The sequence below is a fragment of the Alosa sapidissima genome, chromosome 18 (genome assembly GCF_018492685.1).
Source record: "Alosa sapidissima isolate fAloSap1 chromosome 18, fAloSap1.pri, whole genome shotgun sequence".
In the NCBI taxonomy this organism is placed as follows: Eukaryota; Metazoa; Chordata; class Actinopteri; order Clupeiformes; family Clupeidae; genus Alosa; species Alosa sapidissima.
Genome location: NC_055974.1, coordinates 18,596,552 through 18,619,746, shown reverse-complemented (window position 1 = coordinate 18,619,746; position 23,195 = coordinate 18,596,552). Strand labels below are relative to the sequence as shown.

At 41.9% G+C, this 23,195-nt stretch overlaps 2 protein-coding genes across 5 annotated transcripts in view; both read left to right on the top strand.

Moving 5' to 3' along the window:
* The window catches only part of LOC121689392 (solute carrier family 12 member 4-like), a 54,757-nt gene extending 48,590 nt beyond the window's left edge, over nt 1-6,167 (top strand). The window contains exon 27 of the transcript XR_006024766.1: nt 6,152-6,167. The gene's annotated coding sequence lies outside the window, so the exon portion shown is untranslated. The remainder of the gene's footprint in view (nt 1-6,151) is intronic.
* Nucleotides 2,435-15,375, top strand: supt16h (SPT16 homolog, facilitates chromatin remodeling subunit). Of its 4 annotated transcripts, none has more exons than XM_042069162.1 (24): nt 2,435-2,878; nt 4,064-4,156; nt 4,315-4,485; nt 4,603-4,755; nt 5,094-5,240; nt 5,457-5,608; nt 5,959-6,131; nt 6,321-6,411; nt 6,739-6,812; nt 7,036-7,148; nt 7,345-7,410; nt 8,005-8,100; nt 9,451-9,566; nt 10,053-10,206; nt 10,583-10,710; nt 11,170-11,432; nt 11,699-11,817; nt 12,060-12,298; nt 12,604-12,679; nt 12,834-13,003; nt 13,220-13,349; nt 13,535-13,801; nt 14,066-14,140; nt 14,411-15,375. In XM_042069162.1, the coding sequence occupies exons 1-24, from the start codon at nt 2,813-2,815 to the stop codon at nt 14,891-14,893; spliced, it is 3,615 nt and encodes a 1,204-aa protein (XP_041925096.1). In that variant the 5' UTR covers nt 2,435-2,812; the 3' UTR covers nt 14,894-15,375. The 4 variants fall into 4 exon arrangements, with proteins under 4 accessions (XP_041925096.1, XP_041925095.1, XP_041925098.1 ...); XM_042069161.1 differs by having other exon boundaries at nt 8,005-8,106; XM_042069164.1 differs by having other exon boundaries at nt 2,436-2,878; nt 13,535-13,661; nt 14,411-14,613.
* The last annotated feature ends 7,820 nt before the right edge of the window (nt 15,376-23,195 follow it).

The following is a 23,195-nucleotide window of genomic DNA, read 5'->3' as shown; positions in this document are numbered from 1 at the left end:
GGACTTAAAGCACCTTGGATTCTGTACCTCTCCCAATTTACAAACTTTTTTTGTGTTACCTGATCCATAACAAAGAATGGTCAATAGAAAGTGGGTGACTGTAGATTTTAGTATGTTAATGACTTATTTGCATGGACTATGCACTCTGTGAACACCATGCCCACATTCTGTGGCTTACCCTTCTTGTAGAGGGTGTCAGATGAGTGTCTTCTGTCCAAATATCAAGTCTGCAGTCTTTCCCATGATTGTGGTTGTGTTTACTGAACCAGACTAAGAGTTTAAAGGCTCAGGAAACCGACGTTTCTGTTTTATAACCTCCTTATTCTAATATTTTGAGATACTCATTTTTGGTGTCCATGAACGGTAAGCCGTAATTATCAAGATTACAGTACAACAAACAATGGCTTGAAATATTTCACTTTATATCTAATTTCCACAATATTCTAATTTTTTTGAGACCCACCAGAGGTTCGCATAATATGCTTGCTACAAACAAAGCAAATGCAGGGACAAATGAAGGCTGGCAGAGCTCCAACTTTCCAAGTCCAGGAGGAGTGCAGCTTCCTCTCTGGTTAAAGGGATCCCGCGAGCTTAATTAAAATGGTGAAAAATAAAATGTAAAATTGGGAACCTCTTGTTCAGTCCCCGCCTGCACAGGGGTGTCACTGACGTATGACTGACGTTTGAACGCCTCGGTTCCACGCCAGACAGAAACCGGAGTACAAAGCAAACTTGGTATACACCTTCATTAATGTTGATTTTCTCCCGACTGAAGGGTCATAATGTCACGACATTCTCCTGAAATGGGGAAGAGGGTTTGGAGATCATGATACCGTGTCCGAAATGTGCATCCATTGCTTAGAAAAATAAGGCTTTGACAAATTCTGGGAAATTCTTGGATTCTGCCATAGACCTCAATGTTAAAAAGGGAGCCCGATCACTGCATAAATGGGGGATAGTGGGCCCCCCTCGTGCGGGGCGTGTACTACTGCTACCCTATTTGCATACATTGCCGGGGACAGGAAATGGCCTCTCAGGAAGTATCTTCGTAATCAACCATCTTTGGTAAAGCCAGAGCCCGTTTACGGAGAGCCGGATCACTCTCTATTAACTCCATTGTACCTGCAATCTGCTGCAGTTCCGCTAGGGGCGATCACGAATAAGTGCAAAAACAATGGGGGTCTATGGAGCTAGACGGCTAAATGTGTCTCTTTCACCTGGTTGTCTTTCTGCAAGATCAATATGGATTATAGGTCAAAAGTTGAATGAACGAGTACTTACTTCCTTTCGATTTCTTACAGGTTGGGTCGTTGTTGCCCACAACACACTAGCTTTCTGCTAATGAATGACGTCATTGACGCATTTGAAAGTCTTTTTAGAACAAATAAGTGACTCAAAAAATATAATACTCAGCGGTGTGTATTTTCTCTGCCCCCTCTTTTGCATGCAACATTCAAATATCTGGGCAAAAAATTATATCCCGAGAAAAGTGGATTTGAGGGGTACAGCTCCATAGACCTCCATTCATTCTGCACTTATTCGTGAGCGCCCTCATGTGGAACCAGAACAGGAACCGCAACCAGTTCAGAAACCGGAAGTTTCCCGAGAGTGGCGGTTCTCCCCTTATTACACATTCTCTGGTAAAGCCTTTAAAGGTAGCCAGAGCCATATGGTAGCAGTGTACGAGCGCCGCCTGGCGTCTATCTCTGTACCCTGCTTAGAGATTGAACTATCAGGCCCAAATTCAGTACTCTGTCGCCTGGCGCAAGTCAAGTTGTCAAGGGCCCATGTTGCTACTTCTCAACTTTGCACATCTGACAATTTGAATTCTGTGGCCCTAGGAATATTGAGCAATGTTCTTTAAGGAAAAAAGACATGGGGATTATGTAGTGTGATTTAATATTTGTCCTATCTTGTTCTTGGGTCTGGTCTATCTATCTGCCTTGAAAATCTAAATGTTTCATTATTTTTCGACTTGCCAACCGCAGCCGCATGTTTCATTATTTTCGACTCCGGCCAACCGCAGCAGTAGCAGAAGACATGGCGGGAAAACATGTGAGGGCGGGAAATTAGCGCATGGTTGCCCCTGAGATTAGAGGGCGGGGCTAAGTGCATCCCCCACAAAAGACAGATGAGAAGAAATAGCATGTTTTTGTTATTGAAACATTGTAATTTACGATGTGTAGCCTTCTAGCCATTACTACAAAAAGTGAACATGAATTATGTCAGTTCCAAATGTGTATAATGCCGTTTATTTGCATGGAAACAAAATGTAAAAATTAGCGATTAAAATCCCAGTGAAATAAATAAAAATGCGCGTTTGCTGACATGTATAGTTAGAGAGAGCATGAGCAAAAAATGACGCTCTGTGTTCTGCTGCAGATAAGGGGAGGGATGGAAGAGGGAGGGAGGAAACAGTGAAAGGGGGATTAATTGTAACAGGGACGTATACGCGTGGTGGCGTGGAAAACAAACAGCAGCTTATTTAGCCGTTTATTTTCCATAACACATGTGGTCAGTTTTGGAAAATAATATTTTATAATATTTGTATTTATATTGGGTAATTTTAATTGGTTGCATATGCTTATTCATTTTAATTAACCTGCATCCGGAAGACGGATATAATCTACATTTTACGAGTGTCTTCAATATCAGTCTTTGACATAGCCAAGAGAACTCAAGGAAATACAGAAAGTACTGGTGGCAGCTAGCAAACGTAGCTAGCATCGAGGTGTGGAAAGTGCGTGTGTGAACACTCATCCGGCCTCATCAGAAGCCGGGAGCTGGAGTTTGGGAGAACAGAAGTGTCGATATGGCGGTAAACTTGGACAAGGAAGCATACTATCGTCGAATCAAGCGCTTATATGGCAACTGGAAGGTAAAAAATACGTTCAGTATTGACAAGAAATTGGTTCTGTGTAGGCTCTTCGAAACAAACTACATTAAATCTTCCTGGGTGATGCTGGCTTTGACGTGCGCATAGTAATTGTTGTCGGTGCAGGAGAGCGAGTGGTGCGGCTAGATTGGTGGCTAGAATTAGGAACGATAACGTTACAGGCCTTCGTCAAAGTGTTTGGTGTTGGATAGCAAATTTAAGCACTACACATGCACAATTGGTGTATTATCTTAAGAGAAATAACATTATTCCGTGGATGTGTTGAGGGCATGTTGTTTTACGTTAATACAACTGCACAATAAATGCACCACATCTCGCTAGTTGGGATGCTAAAATCATCCAAGTGAAGTCATATAACCTAACCTTAGCTAGCTAACTTCACTGGCTGTTTTGCATTGCACTGCTCTTCCAACGTTGGTGCTAGCTACGTTATTGTCCACTTGATTTGTGATTGCTAGCTACGCACATAGCGAACACACTGGGTGGTCGCAGCTAATTTTACTTGTTTTCTGGCTGATATTGCTTCAAATTCAGAATGTCTAATAACACAAAAACACTGAACATGTATAACGTCAACTAGGTGTATATTAGAAGGCCTTACTAGCAAGCATATTAGCAAGTTATCTGGTCTAAACACGCATAGCATGGCTTTCGTTAGCCAGCATGAAAAGGACACATCTGCGCGGTTCTCCGTAATGGCTATTAGCATTAGCATATACAAAGTTATTTTAATGCAGTCTCCATGTGTCCAAATGCTGTCTCTTTTTAGAAACGGGTACATTTGGAGCTGTGGTAGTGATTTTGTTTTGCAAATCGGTGGCTAATATGTATTGTCTGATATTAAAAAGACGTGTGACTTTTGTGTTGCGGTACTGAACTTGCATCGCTAGCTATACACGGCTAGTTAGCCATGTTAGCTACTTTGATGGCCAGGTTTGGTCACCTGTTACAGCCAACACTGCAGAAACATTTGCTTCATTATTGTAAGTGAAGTTAGTCACTACATTGACGTTACACAAATATACAGACACTATGTCGATACATTGAGACTAGAGTGGGTATGCATGATACACTTTCACATTCTATCAATGGGCGCTCATGCTTTTGTAGCACTTTCAAGTTGTCAGCTGAGTTTGGGAGATACATTTTGTTTACTCTCTTTTTTAGAAAGGAGATGATGATTTTGGAAAGGTTGATGCCATCGTCGTCTCTGTTGGGGTTGACGAGGAGATCGTCTATGCCAAATCGACTGCTTTACAAGTAAGTTGACACACATCCCTTTGCTAATGTGTGGTGGGTAATCACTGGAGTCATTTAGTGTAATAAAAAATCCAAAAGTTCTTGATTCAAACGTTGTTAATGCTTTTGAAATTACTTTAGACAAAATGTGGTGATCTGGTTTTTTTTTCCTTTTTCAGACATGGCTCTTTGGTTACGAGCTAACAGACACCATCATGGTTTTCTGTGAGACAAAGATTATCTTTTTGGCCAGCAAAAAGAAACTCGAATTCCTGAAACAGGTCCAGGTCACCAAGGGTAATGAGAATGCCAATGGACTTCCTCCAATCACACTGCTGGTCAGAGAGAAGGTATCAGTCTTGTCAGTTTTGCTGGGTCAGTGTGGCCAGAAGTCAAGATTCATATGTTGCACTATGATATGGAATGGTTGTATTGGTCCTATTCTGACTGCTGATCCCTCCCCTCAGAATGAGAGCAACAAGGCCAACTTTGACAAAATGATTGAGGCCATTCGTGGCAGTAAGGAGGGCAAGACTGTGGGTGTCTTCAGCAAGGACAAATTCCCTGGCGAGTACATGAAGAGTTGGAACGACACCATCACAGCCGAGGGACTGGAGAAGGTGAGAACGGACATGGAGACAGTGGGCAAGAAAAGTGTGTGTGTGTGGGAACTAGAAATGGAGGTGGCAGAAGAAGACACCTGACCGACAGAAAACAAGCCTTTAATTGCAACTGTATTGTCAGTAAGTTTGTATGCAGATACATGTGTTCCTGCTTTTGTATGCAAACCAGATTGTTGTGTGTGTGTGACAGTGTTAAGCTCTGACATGTCCGTATGCTTATATATATGTATGTCATATAGTTATACATTTTCTTACATTGTATTTCGGAAATGTACATAATGCAAATCTACACAGATTACACAAACAACAGCATAAACATGTTTTGTGTGTGTTAGGTTGACATCAGTACTGTAGTGGCGTACACCATGGCAGTGAAGGAGGATGGCGAGTTGGCTCTGATGAAGAAGGCAGCTGCGATCACCAGTGATGTCTTCTCCAAGTTCTTTAAGGAGCGCGTCATGGAGATCGTGGATGCAGATGATGTAAGGATGTGTGTGTGTGTGTGTGCGCGCGCCTGTGCATATACACCAAGCATAAGAAAATGGGTTTTATTTTTGTTGGTGATGTATATACATCCATGCCTACAACTACACATTTTCGGATGACAACTCCACCTGCTATATATTGTGTATAGATGTATTACTCAGTATGACCTCATGGCTCTTTCTTGTCTTGTCAAATCCGGTCTGGTCCATTAGAAAGTGCGTCACAGCAAGCTGGCGGAGTCTGTGGAGAAGGCGATCGAAGATAAGAAGTACCTTGGCGGTGTGGACCCCTCCACTGTAGAGATGTGCTACCCGCCCATCATCCAGAGCGGAGGCAACTACAGTCTCAAGTTCAGCGTAGTTAGGTAAGGTGTTTCTGTGAGTGCGTTGGTCACAGCTTGTCTTTTCAATACTCGTCTGTCCATCTGTATCCCTTTCACCCAATCTTTATCTCGAGGCTTAAAGTCCTCAGGCACCGTGCCTGAATTCAGGCGTGGGCCTTAGACTGTAACATTTGAAAGGAGATATTTGTGCTTTTTAACTGTATTAAAAGCTACAATGTGAAGTGGTGTAATGTTATTTATAAGAGTATATGTGGAATAGTAAACATGAGCCAGTGGGTAGCATGTACAGAGCCTGTTTGGGCCTCAGGTCTGAGTGGTACCTTCTTTAACTGTGTGTGTGTGTGTTTCTCTCTCTCTCTCTCTCCCCTTAGCGACAAGAACCACATGCATTTTGGGGCCATCACCTGTGCCATGGGCATCCGTTACAAGTCGTACTGCTCCAACCTGGTGCGCACGCTCATGGTGGACCCCACACAGGAGATGCAGGAGAACTACAACTTCCTGCTGCAAGTGGAGGAGAACCTGCTCAAAGAGCTCAAACATGGTGAGGACTGGGAGAGTGAGGTGTGTGTGTGTGTGTGTGTGTGTTGTTTACTTGTGCATAAGTGAGTACATGATGTGCAGTATAAAATGAAATATACCTTTATTACTGTTGCATTGGGAGTAAGTGAGTGTGAGGGGGTGAGCGAAAGGGGTTAATGGTATAAGTCTGTTCTTGTGTGGTCCCTTACAGGAGTGAAGCTGTGTGACGTCTACAATACAGTGATGGAGTTTGTCAAGAAAGAGAAGCCAGACCTAGTGAGCAAGCTCACCAAAAACCTGGGGTGAGTAGAGTACACAGTAAACCCTTTTGTTTCTTGCATTATAGAATTTCTATTGCACAATTACATAGAACATAGAAGACCCATACATAGAGGCATAGAAAAAGAGCACAAAGTTTCGTTTTGAAAAGTCAAATTAATGAGTTTCTATCACATGCACTCACCCACACGCACTTCCTGTACACCATTTCTGACTCTTGCAGGTGTGCTCAAATGGCACTCTTAACACATACACACACTTCCTTTACCTCGTCCTTCTGGTGTGTGTGTGTGTTCTCCAAATTCACACACGTAAGCAAGCCTTCAGTGGTATTCTGTGATCTGTTGCAGGTTTGCCATGGGAATTGAGTTTAGAGAAGGCTCTCTGGTCCTCAATGCAAAGAACCAGTTCAAGCTGAAGAAAGGTAATAAGGGCAACACCCCCCATTCTAATGCAGGAGCGCATTTTCTCTTATACATTTTTGTCATGCAACTGGTTTTCATGTAGAGCCATGCTGTCACAACACAAGGTTATAGTTTATTACGTCTTAATGCATGATTGCAAAATATTTATTTGTGCGTTTCCAATCATTCTTCTAAAGTGCGCGTTTGGTTCGAATCACCCTTTTAACAACTCTGTGTGTGTAGGTATGGTTCTCAGTGTGAGCCTGGGCTTTGCTGATCTCATCAATAAGGAGGGCAAGAAGGAGGAGCAGAAGAAATATGCCCTTTTTGTTGGAGACAGTGTTCAGATCAACGAGGTGAAAAGCCACACATGCACCCAATATACATACTTTTACATATGCATGCATACGTACGTACATATGCATAGTTTTTCTTCAGTTTTGTGGTTAATGCGCTAATTTTATTTGGCACATTGTAAGTTAAGTTCAGAAATAATTGGTCTGTGTGTTTGTGCATTTGTGTGCATGTGCATGGCTTGTGTTTGTTGCTCAGGAGGATGCTGCTACTGTTCTTACTCCAGTGAAGAAGAAGATAAAGAACATCGGAATCTTCCTCAAGGTAAGGCCCACATATCACACTTCCCCTTCCCAGCCACCCAATTGTTAGGCTGGCGATACGCTTGTTTTGAACAACACAAACGCATCAGGGCGGCCACTTGTAGCCTGCGTCTGTTAAATGCATATGCAAAAATGAACGCAACACATCCACGAGATGCAATATTTACATGAAGCGAGGGCCAGTAGTATAAGTGCAGTACCTACCAGTACATGAGCACGCTGGGCCAGGTTTATTTCCGACTCTGTGTCTGAATTCTGAGGTCTGCCCTCTAGCAGAATCCTCCAGTACGACGTGTAGTGCCCTCGTGGAACATGGGCACCACAACGCAGACAGTTGTGTGCGCAAACGTGCGTGAATGCTTGGTCAAAAAGCAAGTATATCCCCAGCTTTAGTCATTTATTTTATTATTATTATTATTATTATTATTATTACTAATAAAATGATTACTAAATTATTTTGATATGTCTAAATTGTGTTTCATTTGTCTCTGCCGGTCTCTCAATGTCTCTGCCTGTGTCTTTCTTTAATTCTTTCATGCCCCCCCGTACTCTTTCGCCAGTGTGTAATGTTGTACTCTCCTCTGAAATGTTCTAGGCTGACGATGAGGAGGACGAGGAGGAAGACGTAGACGACGCCGAAGAACTTCTGGGCAAGGGCGCTCGTGCCAGCCTGCTTCCCGACAGGACCAGGGTACGTGTAAGTTAGGGTGACTGCGAGAGTGCGTGGGTTTGCATGTGCATGCATGTTGTGCCGTGCCGCGCCCACGTACACTCAGTGGTTTGATAGAGATTTAAAGGTGGGGTCCTCCAAGAGGTTTCACTTTTTTTTTTGTGAAATTTCGAGAACTTCGCTTTGCTGACTTCTAGCAGTCAGGTGGTTGTTGTGCTAAAGCTTAGTGTTAATACTATCGGCTGCAGCAATTAATCAACTAGTCAATTATTTGACAACTGTTGAATTAAAGGTGCAGTCAGCGATTTGTACACGATTTCAAGACCGTAACATTTTTGTCACATTCAAGAGATCTCCTCACAACCCGCTAGCTGCCCATTCAGTGAGGAAAAAAAGATCCGGTCTGTGATGTAGGCAACCCAGGCGCCGAAAACTGGAATTAAGATGGGGGTAGCCTGTCCCCCAAACAAAAACAAAACCTTAGCCTTTTGTTAGCCTGAGTTTCTATAGGAATACTGAAGGGACAGGTGAGCTATCTCCCCAGTGTATTTTGACTATTCTTTGGTTAAAGTACATTCTTTTGGAAAGAAGTGTCTGCTAGTACATTTAAGCAGAGTAAATATTAACATGAATAAATGTGACTCTGCGCAATCACTGACTGCACCTTTTAATAGCCAACCATCGGTTTTGTCAATTCTGATTGCAGTTTGTCAAACCTTTAATATTTGTGTCTTTACTCACCTCTTAATGACTCCTCAAATACCTTGCTTTGTCCACATGTGAAATCTGTTTACAATATTAGGCTTTGGGAGACATTTGATTGGCTTTTTTTTTTTTTTTTTGTCCTCTCACCGTTTTGTGACTGTTGTGACTAATCAAGTAATTGAGAAAATGGAGATTCATCATCATGAAAACAATTGTCAGATGCAGCCATAGTTCGTACACATTCTTGGCTATAGAAATAGAATATAAACACGAGAACTTGGAATGGGCGATTTCGACCAATCAACTATGTTGTCCTGTTCCCTTAACAGGAATGGGATAGTGTATTGGCTGATCAGTACAAATATCAAATATCTTATATCCTTAGCTAGGTTCAAGGACTCACCTTTAAAGTTAACTGTTAAATGTTATCTATTCAATTTATTAGTGAAAGTTGTACATTTATGTGTTATGTGGCAACTTTTGGGGCAATGCAACTCTAGTAACACTACCATTTTGAAAATACTTTGAGGGAACTATCATTTTCTCTACCACTGGTGTACAGTCTGCATGCTGGACTGGGGAGGGCTATGGGTTAGGGCGTTTGTGCATGTGGTGTGGAGAATGATGAAATTGGGGTACGTGTTGACTGCTCGTCTGATTGGTCAGAATGAGATGACGGCAGAGGAGAAGAGGCGGGCTCACCAGCGGGAGCTGGCCGAGCAGGTCAACGAGGAGGCCAAGCGCCGTCTCACCGAGCAGAAGGGAGAGCAGCAGATTCAGAAGTAAGTCCTGAAGGAGGGATGGATGAAGGGAGATTTTGGAAGGAGAGTTAAAGGGACACCAGGCAACGTTTTCGTGTTAATCATCTTCGTAAGTCTGTATATGGTTAAATGACTCATTACGGGGTGAATGAAGGCTCTCTCGCCCGCCCCTACTACCTGTAGGAAGAATATCCCACTTGCAAGTTCGGTGTATCCTACCCGCCGACCGAAGCAGGATCAGTTTACAGCACAGAGGCAGGCTAACGAAACGCTAGAAATTGTTGCAAACGTGTGTATAATGGCAGAGCCGGTGAAGAAGCAGCGAAAACCCTTGACGGAAGACGCAAAGAAAAGGAAAAGAGCTTCAGACCGAGCGAGGGGGAGTTTCGTAGAGAAAAAGCATCAGGCTTGCCTGGTGTCCCTTTAATTGTGCTTCAAAATGGGGGTGGCCTTCATACACACTGCCATATGAATACAGTTGAATTGAGTGTCTGTTCACCCACCCAGGGCCCGAAAGTCGAACGTATCGTACAAGAACACGTCTCAGATGCCGCGGGAGAAAGACATCAGGGACATGAAGATCTTTATCGACAAGAAGTACGAGACGGTGGTCATGCCTGTTTTTGGCATCGCAACGCCCTTTCACATCGCCACCATCAAGGTAGGCCTGCACACGTACACATTGTAATTCATTTATTTGAACAGGAACAGTGCACAAAAAAACATTATTAGATGTCTTGTCCCAGGTTGTAGCAAACTGCTAGTTTCCGCCCGTAGTCCCTGGGCATGTAGATGGTGCAATAAAATGCAAAGTATTTACAGTATACAGTACAGATACAAAGTCATACAAATCTACAGACATTATTGTCCCCCCCCCCCCCCACACACACACACACTCATACACACACACACACACACACACACACACACACTCATATACACTTACACTCCGATATAGGCATGTTCAAATGATTCATAGATGTACACAACTGTCTTTGGTTACTCATTTTCTCTCCTACCCTCTCTCTTGTGTGTAGAACATCAGTATGTCCGTGGAGGGCGACTACACGTACCTGAGAATAAACTTCTATGTGCCAGGCAGCTCTCTCGGACGACAGGAGGGCAACATCTTCCCCAACCCAGACGCCACCTTCGTCAAAGAGATGTGAGCCTGCTCACCTTTTTCTTCTTTCTTTCTTTCTTTCTTTCTTTCTTTCTTTCTTTCCTCATTCCCTCTTTCTTTCTGTTGCTATTCTCCTGTTCTCCTTCATTTCTGTTGCTATTCTCCTGTTCTCCTTCATTTCTGTTTTCTATTCTCCTGTTCTCCTTCATTTCTGTTTTCTCCAGCTCTCCTCCTCTTCTTTCCTCATGCCCTCCTCCACTCCACTTCTTCTCCAACACACTTCTCTTTTCTTCTGCTCTTTTCCCCACCTCTTCATTTCTCATCCACTGTGAGTCTGGTGAAAAATATGAAGCTCTTTTTCTATAGCGAAACAAAGACTGAAATATCAGATCTATAAATCTTTTTCATTCACACTTCTTTGCTTGCATGTGGCAAGTTGAGCCTTCTCATTGGCCATCCCCATATGTCCATCTCTCACCTTGTCCAATCCCTGTCCTCCAGCACGTACCGCGCGTCCAACCTGAAGACCCCTGGCGACCCGTCGGTGCCCTCCACCAACTTGCAGAACGCCTTCCGCATCATCAAGGAGGTGCAGAAGCGCTACAAGACGCGCGAGGCCGAGGAGAAGGAGAAAGAGGGCATCGTCAAACAGGACTCGCTGGTCATCAACCTCAACCGCAGCAACCCCAAGCTCAAGGACCTCTACATCCGGCCCAACATCGCCCAGAAAAGGATGCAGGGCTCGCTGGAGGCCCACACCAATGGTGAGTTGGTGGATGGTGTTGGCGGTCATCATTCTCATCGGAGGGCGGGCGTGTGTGTGGGGGGTTCCGTTCCGATTGTTGTCAACATTGCCCAGAAGAGTGTGCAGGGCTCACTCAAGGCTCACACTGACATTGAGTCTGTGGGTGGATGGTGTTGGCTGTGAGTAGAACCAAAGTGTGTGTGTGTGTTGGGAGGGGGGGGGGTGTAGTAGACTAGGCAGTGCTTATCTGACCAACTGTGTGGTGCACTTGACTCTTTCTCCTAGGATTCCGTTTTACATCGGTACGTGGGGACAAAGTGGACATCCTGTACAACAACATCAAGCACGCAGTCTTCCAGCCCTGTGACGGAGAGATGATCATTGTGTTGCACTTCCACCTAAAGGTGTGTGTGTGTGTGTGTGTGTGTGTGTGTGTGTGTGATTTTGATATACTTGGAAAGCAATCTTTGAAACATTGTATCCACCCAGACATGTCTGACAAGCAAGTTTTGTATCATTTATCGTGTTGGTATACAAATGCGCAGGCAGGATTCTGATTTTCTTCTCCATTTCTGTACCATTCTTTCTCTCCACCCCAAACCCCCTTCCCCTCCTCCCCTTTGCTCCCACTCCCCCCTCCGTCCAGAACGCCATCATGTTTGGCAAGAAGCGCCACACGGACGTGCAGTTCTACACGGAGGTGGGCGAGATCACCACGGATCTGGGCAAGCACCAGCACATGCACGACCGCGACGACCTGTACGCCGAGCAGCTGGAGCGCGAGATGCGCCACAAGCTCAAGTCCGCCTTCAAGAACTTCATCGAGAAGGTGGAGGCGCTCACCAAGGAGGAGCTTGAGTTTGAGGTGCCCTTCCGAGACCTCGGGTGAGTGTGTCTCTCACACACACACACTCACTCACTCACTCACACACACGCGCTAACATTCTCAAACAGCCCAACAAAGTACAACAAATGCATTAGCACACATAATAGCTCCAATATACACACTCAAATGCTGAGGCCCTACCTACAGAAATGTAGATTTAAAGGCCAGCCTTAACAAGTGTACACACACACACTTTAACCTTGCATTTCAAAGAAGCAAAGCTTCAAAACCATACCTTAGCATACTGTTAAAACCATTCCTGAGCATACCGTTAATGTGTTTTTTGTTTTGTGTATTTGTGCAGGTTCCAAGGTGCCCCCTACAGAAGCACTTGTCTCCTGCAACCCACATCGAGTTCCCTCTGCAACACTACTGAGTGGGTTAGTCTCTCTTTCTCTATCTCTATCTCTATCGTGTTTGTGTGTGTTCGTGTGTGTGTGTGCAGGGGTAGGCTGGAGTATAGTGATTGTGGTTTCCGTCCCTCTTTAATATTGCTCATTAGTGCATCGCTGATTCTAACTTTATCGCTCCCAGCCTCCATTTGTGGTCACTCTGGATGAGGTGGAGCTTGTGCACTTTGAGCGTGTGCAGTTCCACTTGAAGAACTTTGACGTGGTCATCGTGTACAAGGACTACACCAAGAAGGTTACCATGATCAACGCCGTCCCAGTCAACTCGCTGGACCCCATTAAGGAGTGGCTCAAGTAAGACTATCTCAAACGTTTTCTTTCTTTCTTTCTAATGCCCTAATGCCTAGATTTGAAGGGTGGGTCTACTTTTCAAGTGGTTATATTTTGATTTTGTATGAAACAAAACAGTTAAGTGGGTCTTTTTTTAAAGATTGTCTCAGAATTTTTTCCCATTTATCCTTCATCTGACTGGTCGGTGTCTCAACACCCCCCCCCCCCACCCCACCCCAGCTCTTGTGACATTAAATACACAGAGGGGGTGCAGTCTCTCAACTGGACGAAGATCATGAAGACCATTGTGGACGACCCGGAGGGCTTCTTTGAACAGGGTGGCTGGTCTTTCCTGGAGCCTGAAAGCGAGGTGTGTGTGTGTGTGTGTGTGTGTGTGTGTCTTTACTTTGTCCCTGTGGGAAAGACGCTCAAAGAAAATCAATGTATTCGTGTTTGTGATTTGATTTGTTTGTACGTTGATTACTATGATTAATATTGACCAAAAATGACTTGTCTTGAAAATAGGAAATTCTACATTTGTGTATGATCTTTTAGGGTAGTGGAGCGGAGGACGACTCTGAGTCCGAGATGGAGGATGAGACCTTCAACCCCTCCGCTGACGAAGAGGAGGAAGAGGAAGAGGACAGTGATGAAGATTACTCCTCCGAGACTGAGGACTCAGGTAAAAATCAAATCACAAATACACCCACACCCTCAAGTCGTGCTTTCTTTCTTTTCCAGCTGCCTAGCTCTAAGGTAGCGCTGAAAATACATTGGCTGAAAAACAACCCTGGGATTGTGTGTATATACTCTACTTTAATGGTATTGTGTTTTGTAAATGTTTTTTTATGATATGTTTATTGTCTAAAGTGACTTACAATATAAATAGTGTCTGCAAGGAAGCATACATGTAATTTAATAGTGGTGTTTGTCAGGTAGTATTTATTGTTATAGTGCTTAGGACTCTTTTCCAACATAGCTTGAGTGCCCTCATTTGTAAGTAGTGTTAGATAAAAAGCATCATCTTAATAAATAAATGTAAGAATAAATGGTTACTCAATTTGAATTTGTGTGTGTGTGTGTCAGACTACAGCGCGTCTCTGGGCAGTGAGGAGGAGAGTGGCAAGGACTGGGACGAGCTGGAGGAAGAGGCCAGGAAAGGTGACTACCACTTACTCCACTTAGTACTACTTCCTACTGCTGATGCTCGCGCTTTCACTCCCATTCTAGATTTTATTTATGTATTTCTTGGTCCTCTAGTCGATACCCCTTGCATACATAACTTATAGTTCTATATTGATCCCCTTTGTTTCCCTGGTGCATGTATTTTTCTGCTTAAAGTATTATTATTATTATTATTATTATTATTATTATTATTATTATTATTATTATTATTTTAACTTTGTTTTTCCCTTTCTCCTTCTGTCTCAGCGGACAAAGAGAGTGTCTATGAGGACGAGGAAACCGCCAACAGAGGCAAGAGGAAGGGTCGATCGTCAGCTCCTCCACCTAGGCCACCTAGCAAGAAACGACGGCACTAGATCTTTCTCTCTCACACACACACACACACACACACACACACACACACACACACACACACACACACACACACACACACACACACGAAAACACACTGCCAAATTTCAGCCCCCTCCCTGTACAGGCACACTGAGACACATTGTGTACATAGCTATGGGCGCCCCCCTGTGGCAGACGGTTGCATTACTCAATACTGATTTTTGTAACTGCTGCTGGTCCAAGATTCTGGTCATCTCTTGTCTCCTCTCTCTTCATTCCTTCAGATCATCTCTCAGGTGTGTGTGTGTAAGTAAGAGAGTGTGTGTGTGTGCGTGCATGAGTGTATCAAACAGGGTTTTATCAAGAACTTTGTCCCAGGTGGCTCTTTTTTTCTAAACCAGTAGGACTAGAATTATTTCTCTTCTTTATTTTTTCATGTGTTTTTTTTTTTTTTTTTTTTTTTTTTTTTTTTTTTTTTTTTTTTCTGCCAACAATTTTATGAGGTGTAGTAAGCGTCCTGTCTGCAGCACTCCCGCCTGGCGCCCTCTTGCCCTGCTAGTGGTTGAGAGTGGAGCATTGTGGATGTGGAGTGGGGAGAGAGGGGGTCCACTATGTGTTGATCAGGTTTGTTATTGTTTGTTTTTGTAATGGGGGAGAGGAGTTGGGGCGAGGATATTAAACACTCACATACATGCGGATCAGACACACACACACACACACACACACACACACACACACACGCTCACATTCAATATAAACACTTTTCCCCATCTTTTTGTGTCTCATTCTGGAGTGTTAGACTCATATGTTTAATTAAAAGGAGAACTTTTTTTTCTGTTTTGATTTTTTAAGAAAAAAATAAATACAATTTAAAGGAACAAAGTTGTGGATTTTTCATTTATTTATGTAGTAGTATGTTTTTACATGCCTAATCCAAATTGTATTTCAGAAATGAAGTAGTGCATAAAAGGAAGATTTTCTTATTTAAATCCAACCCCCAGTAATCCAAAATGAATAAATTTATATTAGATTAAATTCAACTTAATTGTCATTGTGCAGAGTACAAGTACAAAGACTGCCTTTACTATCCAAAGGCATTGAATGAGCAGTCTCCAAACAGGTCTCTGATTTCCTTTCACAGAACAACCTTCTGGATCCAAATCCATCTGGGTTTAAAAGTGGCCACTCTACCGAAACGGCTCTGCTGTCTGTAAAAGAAGCCTTAAAGGAAGCCAGGGCGACCGCTTGGTCATAAGTACTCATTCTGCTTGACTTATCGGCTGCCTTTGACACGGTTAATCACCGCGTCCTTCTCTCTATGCTCTCTAACTTGGGAAGCTCCGGCTCTGCTCTCTCCTGGTTTGAATCCTACCTCACCGGACACTCGTTTTACGTATCATGGCTTGGACAGCTATCTGCACCTCACTATCTTAGCCCAGGGCTCAGTGATGGGCCTCCTTCTCTTTGCTATCTACACCACCTCCACAATGCGGCAGCATGCCTGGTCTACAACCAACCCAAAAGGGCACGTTACCCCGCTGCTCATCCAGCTTCACTGGCTACCTATGGCGGCCCGCATCAAATTTAAGGCTCTAACGCTTGGCTACAAAGTAGTCTCCGGTTCTGCTCCCACCTACTTGAATGCCCTCATACAGACATAGGCTACCTCCAGATTGTTGCGCTCCTCAGACGAACGACGTCTAGCTCTGCCACCGGTACGCTCAGGCCAATCCAAACTTTTCTCATCTGTTGTTCCTCGTTGGTGGAATGCACTGCCAGTTCCTACAAGGGCAGGGACATCCCTCTCCATTTCATGAAGACCCAGCTCTTCAGAGAACATCTCCTCTTGTAGCACTACTTACAAATAGTCTTGCTGATCCTAGCACTTACCACTTGTCTTGAACTGACACTCCACTGTTTAAAAACTGATGCACTTATTCTTACTGTACTCCACCTTTTTTAAATTGTCGTCAAATTGTTGAGAGAATTGCTTCAAAACTTACTGTTTACCATGCTGTTAGTCACTTTGGTTAAAAATGCATCAGCCAAATGTAATGTAATGTAAAATGCAGTTTGCGTATAACCAGAAGTGTAGGCTAAAAGGCAGAAACGTGCAATGTGATATACAAAGTATAGATGGGTGGTGCATACACAGGACAAGAAATATAGAGCAATGTGGACAGTTAGTATACAGTTGGTTTACAGAGAGTGGTTAACTTAACAGTAATATAAACTAGACTGCATTTCCGGCGGGAACTGCGAAAGTGTGCTTGCCCTGGTCCGGTCACCAACGTGAGCAGACAGTGGCATACACTATGCTGAACCTGGCTTGATCCAGGCATTCTAACAGTGCCTTTCAGTGTTGGAGCAGTGGCAATACCTCAAAAGCTCTAGGAGAGGGCTATTCAACTATTGGCTTGCGGGTTGAATGTGGTTCGTTGGATTTTACCTTTGGGCCTGCCTTCGAATTTAGATTCTATGACAGATCAAATCAATAAAATAAAATGACAGCAGTGATTGGCTGCAAAAATAAATAATGTCACGCGTCTTGCGCCTCTCAAACTGGGCTATCAGGTAACCTACAGAGGAATTGAAATTATGAAATATGACCAAGGCATTAAAAAGCTGCTTGTTTGTCAGGATAATTTTTCACTGATTTATTTAAAAAAATATCAGCTATGAGTGTGAATGTTATATATTCCATCCCACAAATTATGTTTTACTGGTTTATTTGACAAATAATCTATATGGATTTGCTCTATAAAGCCTGGGGTTGTTTTGAGAGCCTATTGATGTAGCCTATCTCAGATGTATCTCAGAATAAAGGAATACTTCATATTACTCTAAACCACCGTCTGTAAATCAACTGTATACTACTGTCTACATTGCACTATATTTTTTGACCTGTCTCTGTATATTTCATCTCCTTTCTATACTGTGCCTCACATTGCAACACAGCTCAGATCTTTGGTTGCTATGAAGGCCAATCGTTCTAAATGGATGCCCAGCTAGCACAGTTACGTTGCGAGTATGTTGCTGCAATGTAACTGAATGACCCAAAATACATTGCCACAACGTCGTATCCAACGTTGCCACAACATGCAAAGTGAAAGGTGACAATTTGTAACCGTAACGTAAGTTACCGACGCCACCAGTCCTGTTCAGCAACGTTGCCACAACATGCAAAATGAAAGGTGACAATTCGTAACCGCAACGTAACTCCTCAACGTTGCCAATCCTTATCTGCAACATTGTTGTAGCAACGTGGAATTGAAAGGTGCCATTTCGTAACCGTAACGTAAGTTACCGACGTCGCCAGTCCTTAACAACAACTGCAGGCAACATTGCGGCAACGTCGCAAGTGAAAGGTTTCATTACGTAACCGCAACGTAATTTGCCAATCCGTAACCGCAACAATAATAAAATTATAGTATGTGCCTTACATGACAACTACCCTTCTTACAGCACTTGTACATTGGCCAATTAATACCTGTAGGCACAGCGAATGCTTTGATCCGGGTGATATTACTGTTACTGTGGGAGAGAGACAACCTATGTAACATCAGATCACATCTTCATGGTTATCCATTTTGCTATTAATTGCATACAGTCTATGTATGAACTTACCTTATGTGTGTAGCTGATTTTCAACCATTCAGGCTTATGTCCTCCAACAAGATACACAATGGAATTGTCAGCTGGACTTTTATGGGTTAGAACTAGAAGTTTCACATCCACCGTTTCTTTTTTTTTTTTTAAATAAACTATTCAATTTATTGTTCAAAAATCAGTAAGAGTTGAGCCTAAGCTAAACTGTTTCAACCATATTGTTTCAAAATCAATAACAATAATAACCTATAAACAAGGCAACTGACTTGCAATGCATGCTGGGAAGCAAACCTCAACATGAAATAAGAGACACCTTAGGCTACATTAGTTCCCCCCTCATTATGAAATACTTTTTACAGTTTTTCATAGTTTTTCTCAGTTGCTAAAACACTAAAACCCATTGGCTGAAGAAGGTTCTCAGTTGCCTGAACTCATTGTTCAGTCTGTTGTTAATACCTTAAACCATTTCACATGGTAAAACACAATTTGCAGATCCCACTTACACTTTTCAGCAAAACTCTAAACACATTCGCATTCTCAAAACACATTCTGAACTCTAATGCACATGTCATCCATACTGGTAAACACAAGTAACAACAATTACAGTTTTTTTCAATTGCTAAAACACAATTTCTGAAACTTTGCTCCATTTTCTTAAAGCATTAAACACAAAACCCTATTTACAAGCACTATTTACAAAACCTCTGACTCCTTGAAAATCAAACTTTCGCCTCAAAACAGGAAACATCAAGTAGAAATTACTACTTTGCTTTGCTCTTTGCATTTTTTTGTTCTTCCTCCTCTTTGTACCTCTATTTTTACAGTATCCTGCATCTCACAAACTTGTCCTTTGATTCTTGTTCTTTGTTGATATGAACTTGCACCAGTCAAAATCTATTGAGCAGTCAGTACTGTAAACAAATGGAAAGCACAATGTTCAGGGCCATATGATTTGTTTACAGTATTGTACAGTATACAGCCTACAATGCACTGTACTACAGTGTCCAATAAAAAATCCTCTTTCTTGCCATCCTCCCCTTCCTCCTCGTCCCCCACCTTGCATATGCACTCGTCCTCTTACATAGTTTATTCTATCCATTTTCATTCCCACCTTCAACAACCTGTTTGCTTTCTGAACTGGCGTATATTGGTTTTGTCACATCATTTGAAACAAGTGAAATCAATTTTGAGTGGTTGTATTTAATCGATGACATGTGTATGTCTTTCTATTTCATTTTTGCCACTTGTGTTTACCAGTATGGATACAGTACATGAACATTAGTGCAGAATGTGTTTTGAGAATGAGTGTTTAAAGTTTTTCTAAAAATTGTGTTTTACCATGTGAAATGGTTTAAGGTATTGACAACAGACTGAATAATTAGCTTAATGAGTTCAAGCAACTGAGAACTTTCTTCAGCCAATGGATTTTAGTGTTTTAGCAACTGAGAAAAACTGTAAGTACTCATATATTTTAGATGTTACATGTAATGTACATATACAGTATATATCACCACATATGTATTGTGCATACATTGTATGTGCATGGTCTCATATATACATATATATTGTAACATATATTGTGCATATATGTTACAATATATATGTACATATATCTTTACAAATATTACCAATACATTTCCCCATATACATCTGAATACATTATGGTGGATATTTCTAACTAATTTGGGGCAGTCATGGGCTACTGGTCAGGACTTGAAACCGAAGGGTTGCTGGTTCGATCCCCGACCAATAGGTAAAATGCTGACCTGATCACGATGTTGTGGCACCATTCTTCATGGTAGCAAATGGCAACATCATCAGCTGACCAGTTCACAATGTTGTGGCTACATCACTCACTACAGCCGTGTAGGTACAGCACTAGCCATAGCGGAGCAGGCAGAAGATCATTGAGAAATAAACGTGAATTAAAGCGACTGTCTTAAAGCGACAGTGCACAATTTATACATTTGTTAAACAGCATAAAATTAGCAGTATTTTTTTAAGCAATTAATATTTTAAAACAAATACTTTTCATACTAAATTATAGGCTTTAAAAAATGTATTTTTTTATGCGTGTGGCGTGGGGGGGTTGTTGTGCGGCCCGCCAGCCAATTTTCGAAACCCAATGTGGCCCTTGAGCCAAAAAGTTTGCCCACCCCTGTAATAGCTCATTGCAGAGGGAACTATAAAAAGATTGTTTTCCTAAAAGCATGGAGTTGACGAAAGAATAAGCAAGCAATGTCACGTTAATGCTAAATAGCCTACATCTGAACGCTAGGTGGCAACGTTGTATTACATTTCACTAATGTACTTGAAATACGGTGTGAGCTTCATAAGTAAGGAAGGTGCAAATATTATGTAATTTATCATGGGAAATTATTGGAAATGTTATTTCTTGTTTATTCTAAATGTTGAACCCAAACATTTAGATTTGGACCTATAGGTTATTATATAATCAGTATCATAATTTCTGTCAACTATGACAATCTCCATGCATGTTCAGTAGCCTATATTTTTCATTTAGTCAAGCAGTAACATGTGGTTTAATCAGTGTTGGGCAAGTTACTTCAAAATCGTAATATATTATGTATTACTTATTACTGTCATTTCAAAGTAATTCATTACATTATAATATTACTGTCTCTGAATTGTAAGGCACTATTGTATTACTTTTAAGTTACTTTTACCAAAATATCTAGAAATATGGATTTGGAATTCTAAATGCAGTTTATTATGCTCAATGCAGCTCATTGCACTTCTAATGGAGGATGATGTGGTACAACATAATGACTGAGCTAGGCTTAAGGCTACAGTAGAATGCAATAGGTGCAGTGATGGCTCATGATGCAATACAAGGAACAATCATAGCCAGAATTTTGTTTAAAGAAGACAAAAGGTCAAAGTCTGGTCAATTGTGATAATGCTGTAACTTTATGCTTAGGCCTACTCATTAAAATCAACAGAGAGCCCACTACCTGTATATTGTAACCCAAAACTTAAAGACATGTCAAGATAGGCTACACAGTGCAGCTACTGGCCATTTTGGTGCCCTAACTGGTGAAATACAGTATTAACCTAAGTATGTCATCATATGGCCAACTATAAAGATGTAATCTGCCTGTTCCCAGGGATGGGTAGTATTTCTGAAACATGTAATATGTGTTTCAAATGCAAAATAGTATTTTGTCATTTGTATTTTATTGGGTTGAAGGAAATGGCTCTGTATTTTGTATCAAAATACTTTATTGGTGTGTATTTTTGTATTTTAAAAATACTGCAAAATACTAAATGTGAAAAACACAAAAAAAGTAGATACTACACACAGGTGTAATGAATAATTGGTTATTAGGCAACAATGGTTTATGTTTATCGCAATCAGCTAATGTGAAAACAGCTGTGTTCAACAACACTTACAGCTTTTCAGTGACGGCTATTGCTGAAGCATCAGGCCTGGTCTGAAGCACTGGTGTGAAGTGGTACGCAAGTAAAGTTGACCTGTGCAAGTTCACATAAGGACACTGACAAAGGCAACCATGTCCCACTGTCTCCATGCCAATCTTTAACAGAAAAATGTCAGATATCTCAACCACAATGACATCAATAGATGGTAAGGTGTTGAGTGTGTTTGAATTCCCTCCTTGTAGCATCCTTTTCTGCATTCCACAGTGGGGAGAAGTTCACCTTGTTTAAATAAATAACAATTCTATTTCCTTATTAGCTGCATACTTGAAGTTGGAGATATTAAGGCACGTCAAGTCTCTCACATACTGGAACTTCAAGATACATAGCCGTATGATTTTCTTATTCAGTTCTGCACTGGACTTGAATTACGAATTTTGGCACAGATACACAATTATGATTTTGGCCTATTGATTATAGTTAATTGAAAGCTCTGTCAGTCATTTGGATAAGCATCAGCTAGATGACTAAATGTAAATGTAAATTCTTGAATTATTCTTAATTTTGATCACACTACATGAACTTGCATATGGTATACGACAGGGGCCAAATTGTATTGTTTTTTACAATTTTTTATACTATTTTTTACTAAACCGCACTACAGTAGCCTACATGGTGCAGTAAATGGAAGCTCTTCGTAGCGCGTGCAACTTACGTCTATAAAAACAATATATTTATGGAATAAAATTAGACACCTCTGATTGCTGTTTACGGTTAAACTGCGATGATGTGAACACCAGCCAGCGGAGGGCACTTATATAGCCTAGGCTACCACGCATGAACTCGTAGGCTATATTTCCCCACAAACCAAGCAGCTGCTTGGACAAATCCACTTCAGGGGTGGGGCAGGGGGGCGCGATCGTAACACACACTGAACCTGTCATGAAGAGGCAAAAATGATTGACCTGTCACCCCCCAATCCAAATGGATGCAACTGCATTCATAGGCTAAGCCTAGGTCTACATGACGGGCTGCAAATAGGCTAAATAACTAAAAAAAAAAAAAAAAATCCCGGAGGTCACCGGCCCACATGTGGACCGGCCCACCGGGCATTTGCCCAGTTGTACAGATTACCAGTCCGAGCCTGGTTGCAGTGGTAATCGTGATGATAGTGTCCGTAATGGACGTGGTACAGACAGCAGGGCTAGTAGAAATAGGGCTCTAAACTACAAAGTCACCCGCAATATGATGCAAACTTCTGATTACCCGCGATAGGAACTGATTTGACCAGAATACTTTATTGTAGGCCTTGTGGTTTAGAAACCATATACATCTTAGGTGTTGGTATACATCTTAGGCGTTTTCCTGTTAATTTGTTATGTGGGTAATATGAAAAAAGGAAAGTAAACCTGCTCAAATATGTTCATCCAGTATTTAGAAAGGTGCATAATTTGAGGTGCTTGCCATCCAGTGGCAAATTAGATGGGTAAATGTACCCCCTTCATAAACTTTTGTTTTACTCAAAGATTTTTACATTTACAGTAGGACTTTATCTCTGACCACATTCAAGCCATGGCCTTTTGAAATTTTGATATAAAAATCCAATAGTGTTGCTTTCTTAACCCTGACGCCTATAGTTTGCCAGGTTTAAAAAAGTTATGAGAGGAAAATATTTTTATTTGGTGTGAAA

Coding starts and splice junctions, on each gene's coding strand:
- supt16h (XM_042069161.1), top strand. CDS start 2,813: ATGGCGGTAAACTTGGACAAGGAAGCATACTATCGTCGAATCAAGCGC. Junction 9,567..10,052: donor GGAGAGCAGCAGATTCAGAA/GTAAGTCCTGAA, acceptor TCACCCACCCAG/GGCCCGAAAGTCGAACGTAT. Junction 12,680..12,833: donor TCTGCAACACTACTGAGTGG/GTTAGTCTCTCT, acceptor TATCGCTCCCAG/CCTCCATTTGTGGTCACTCT.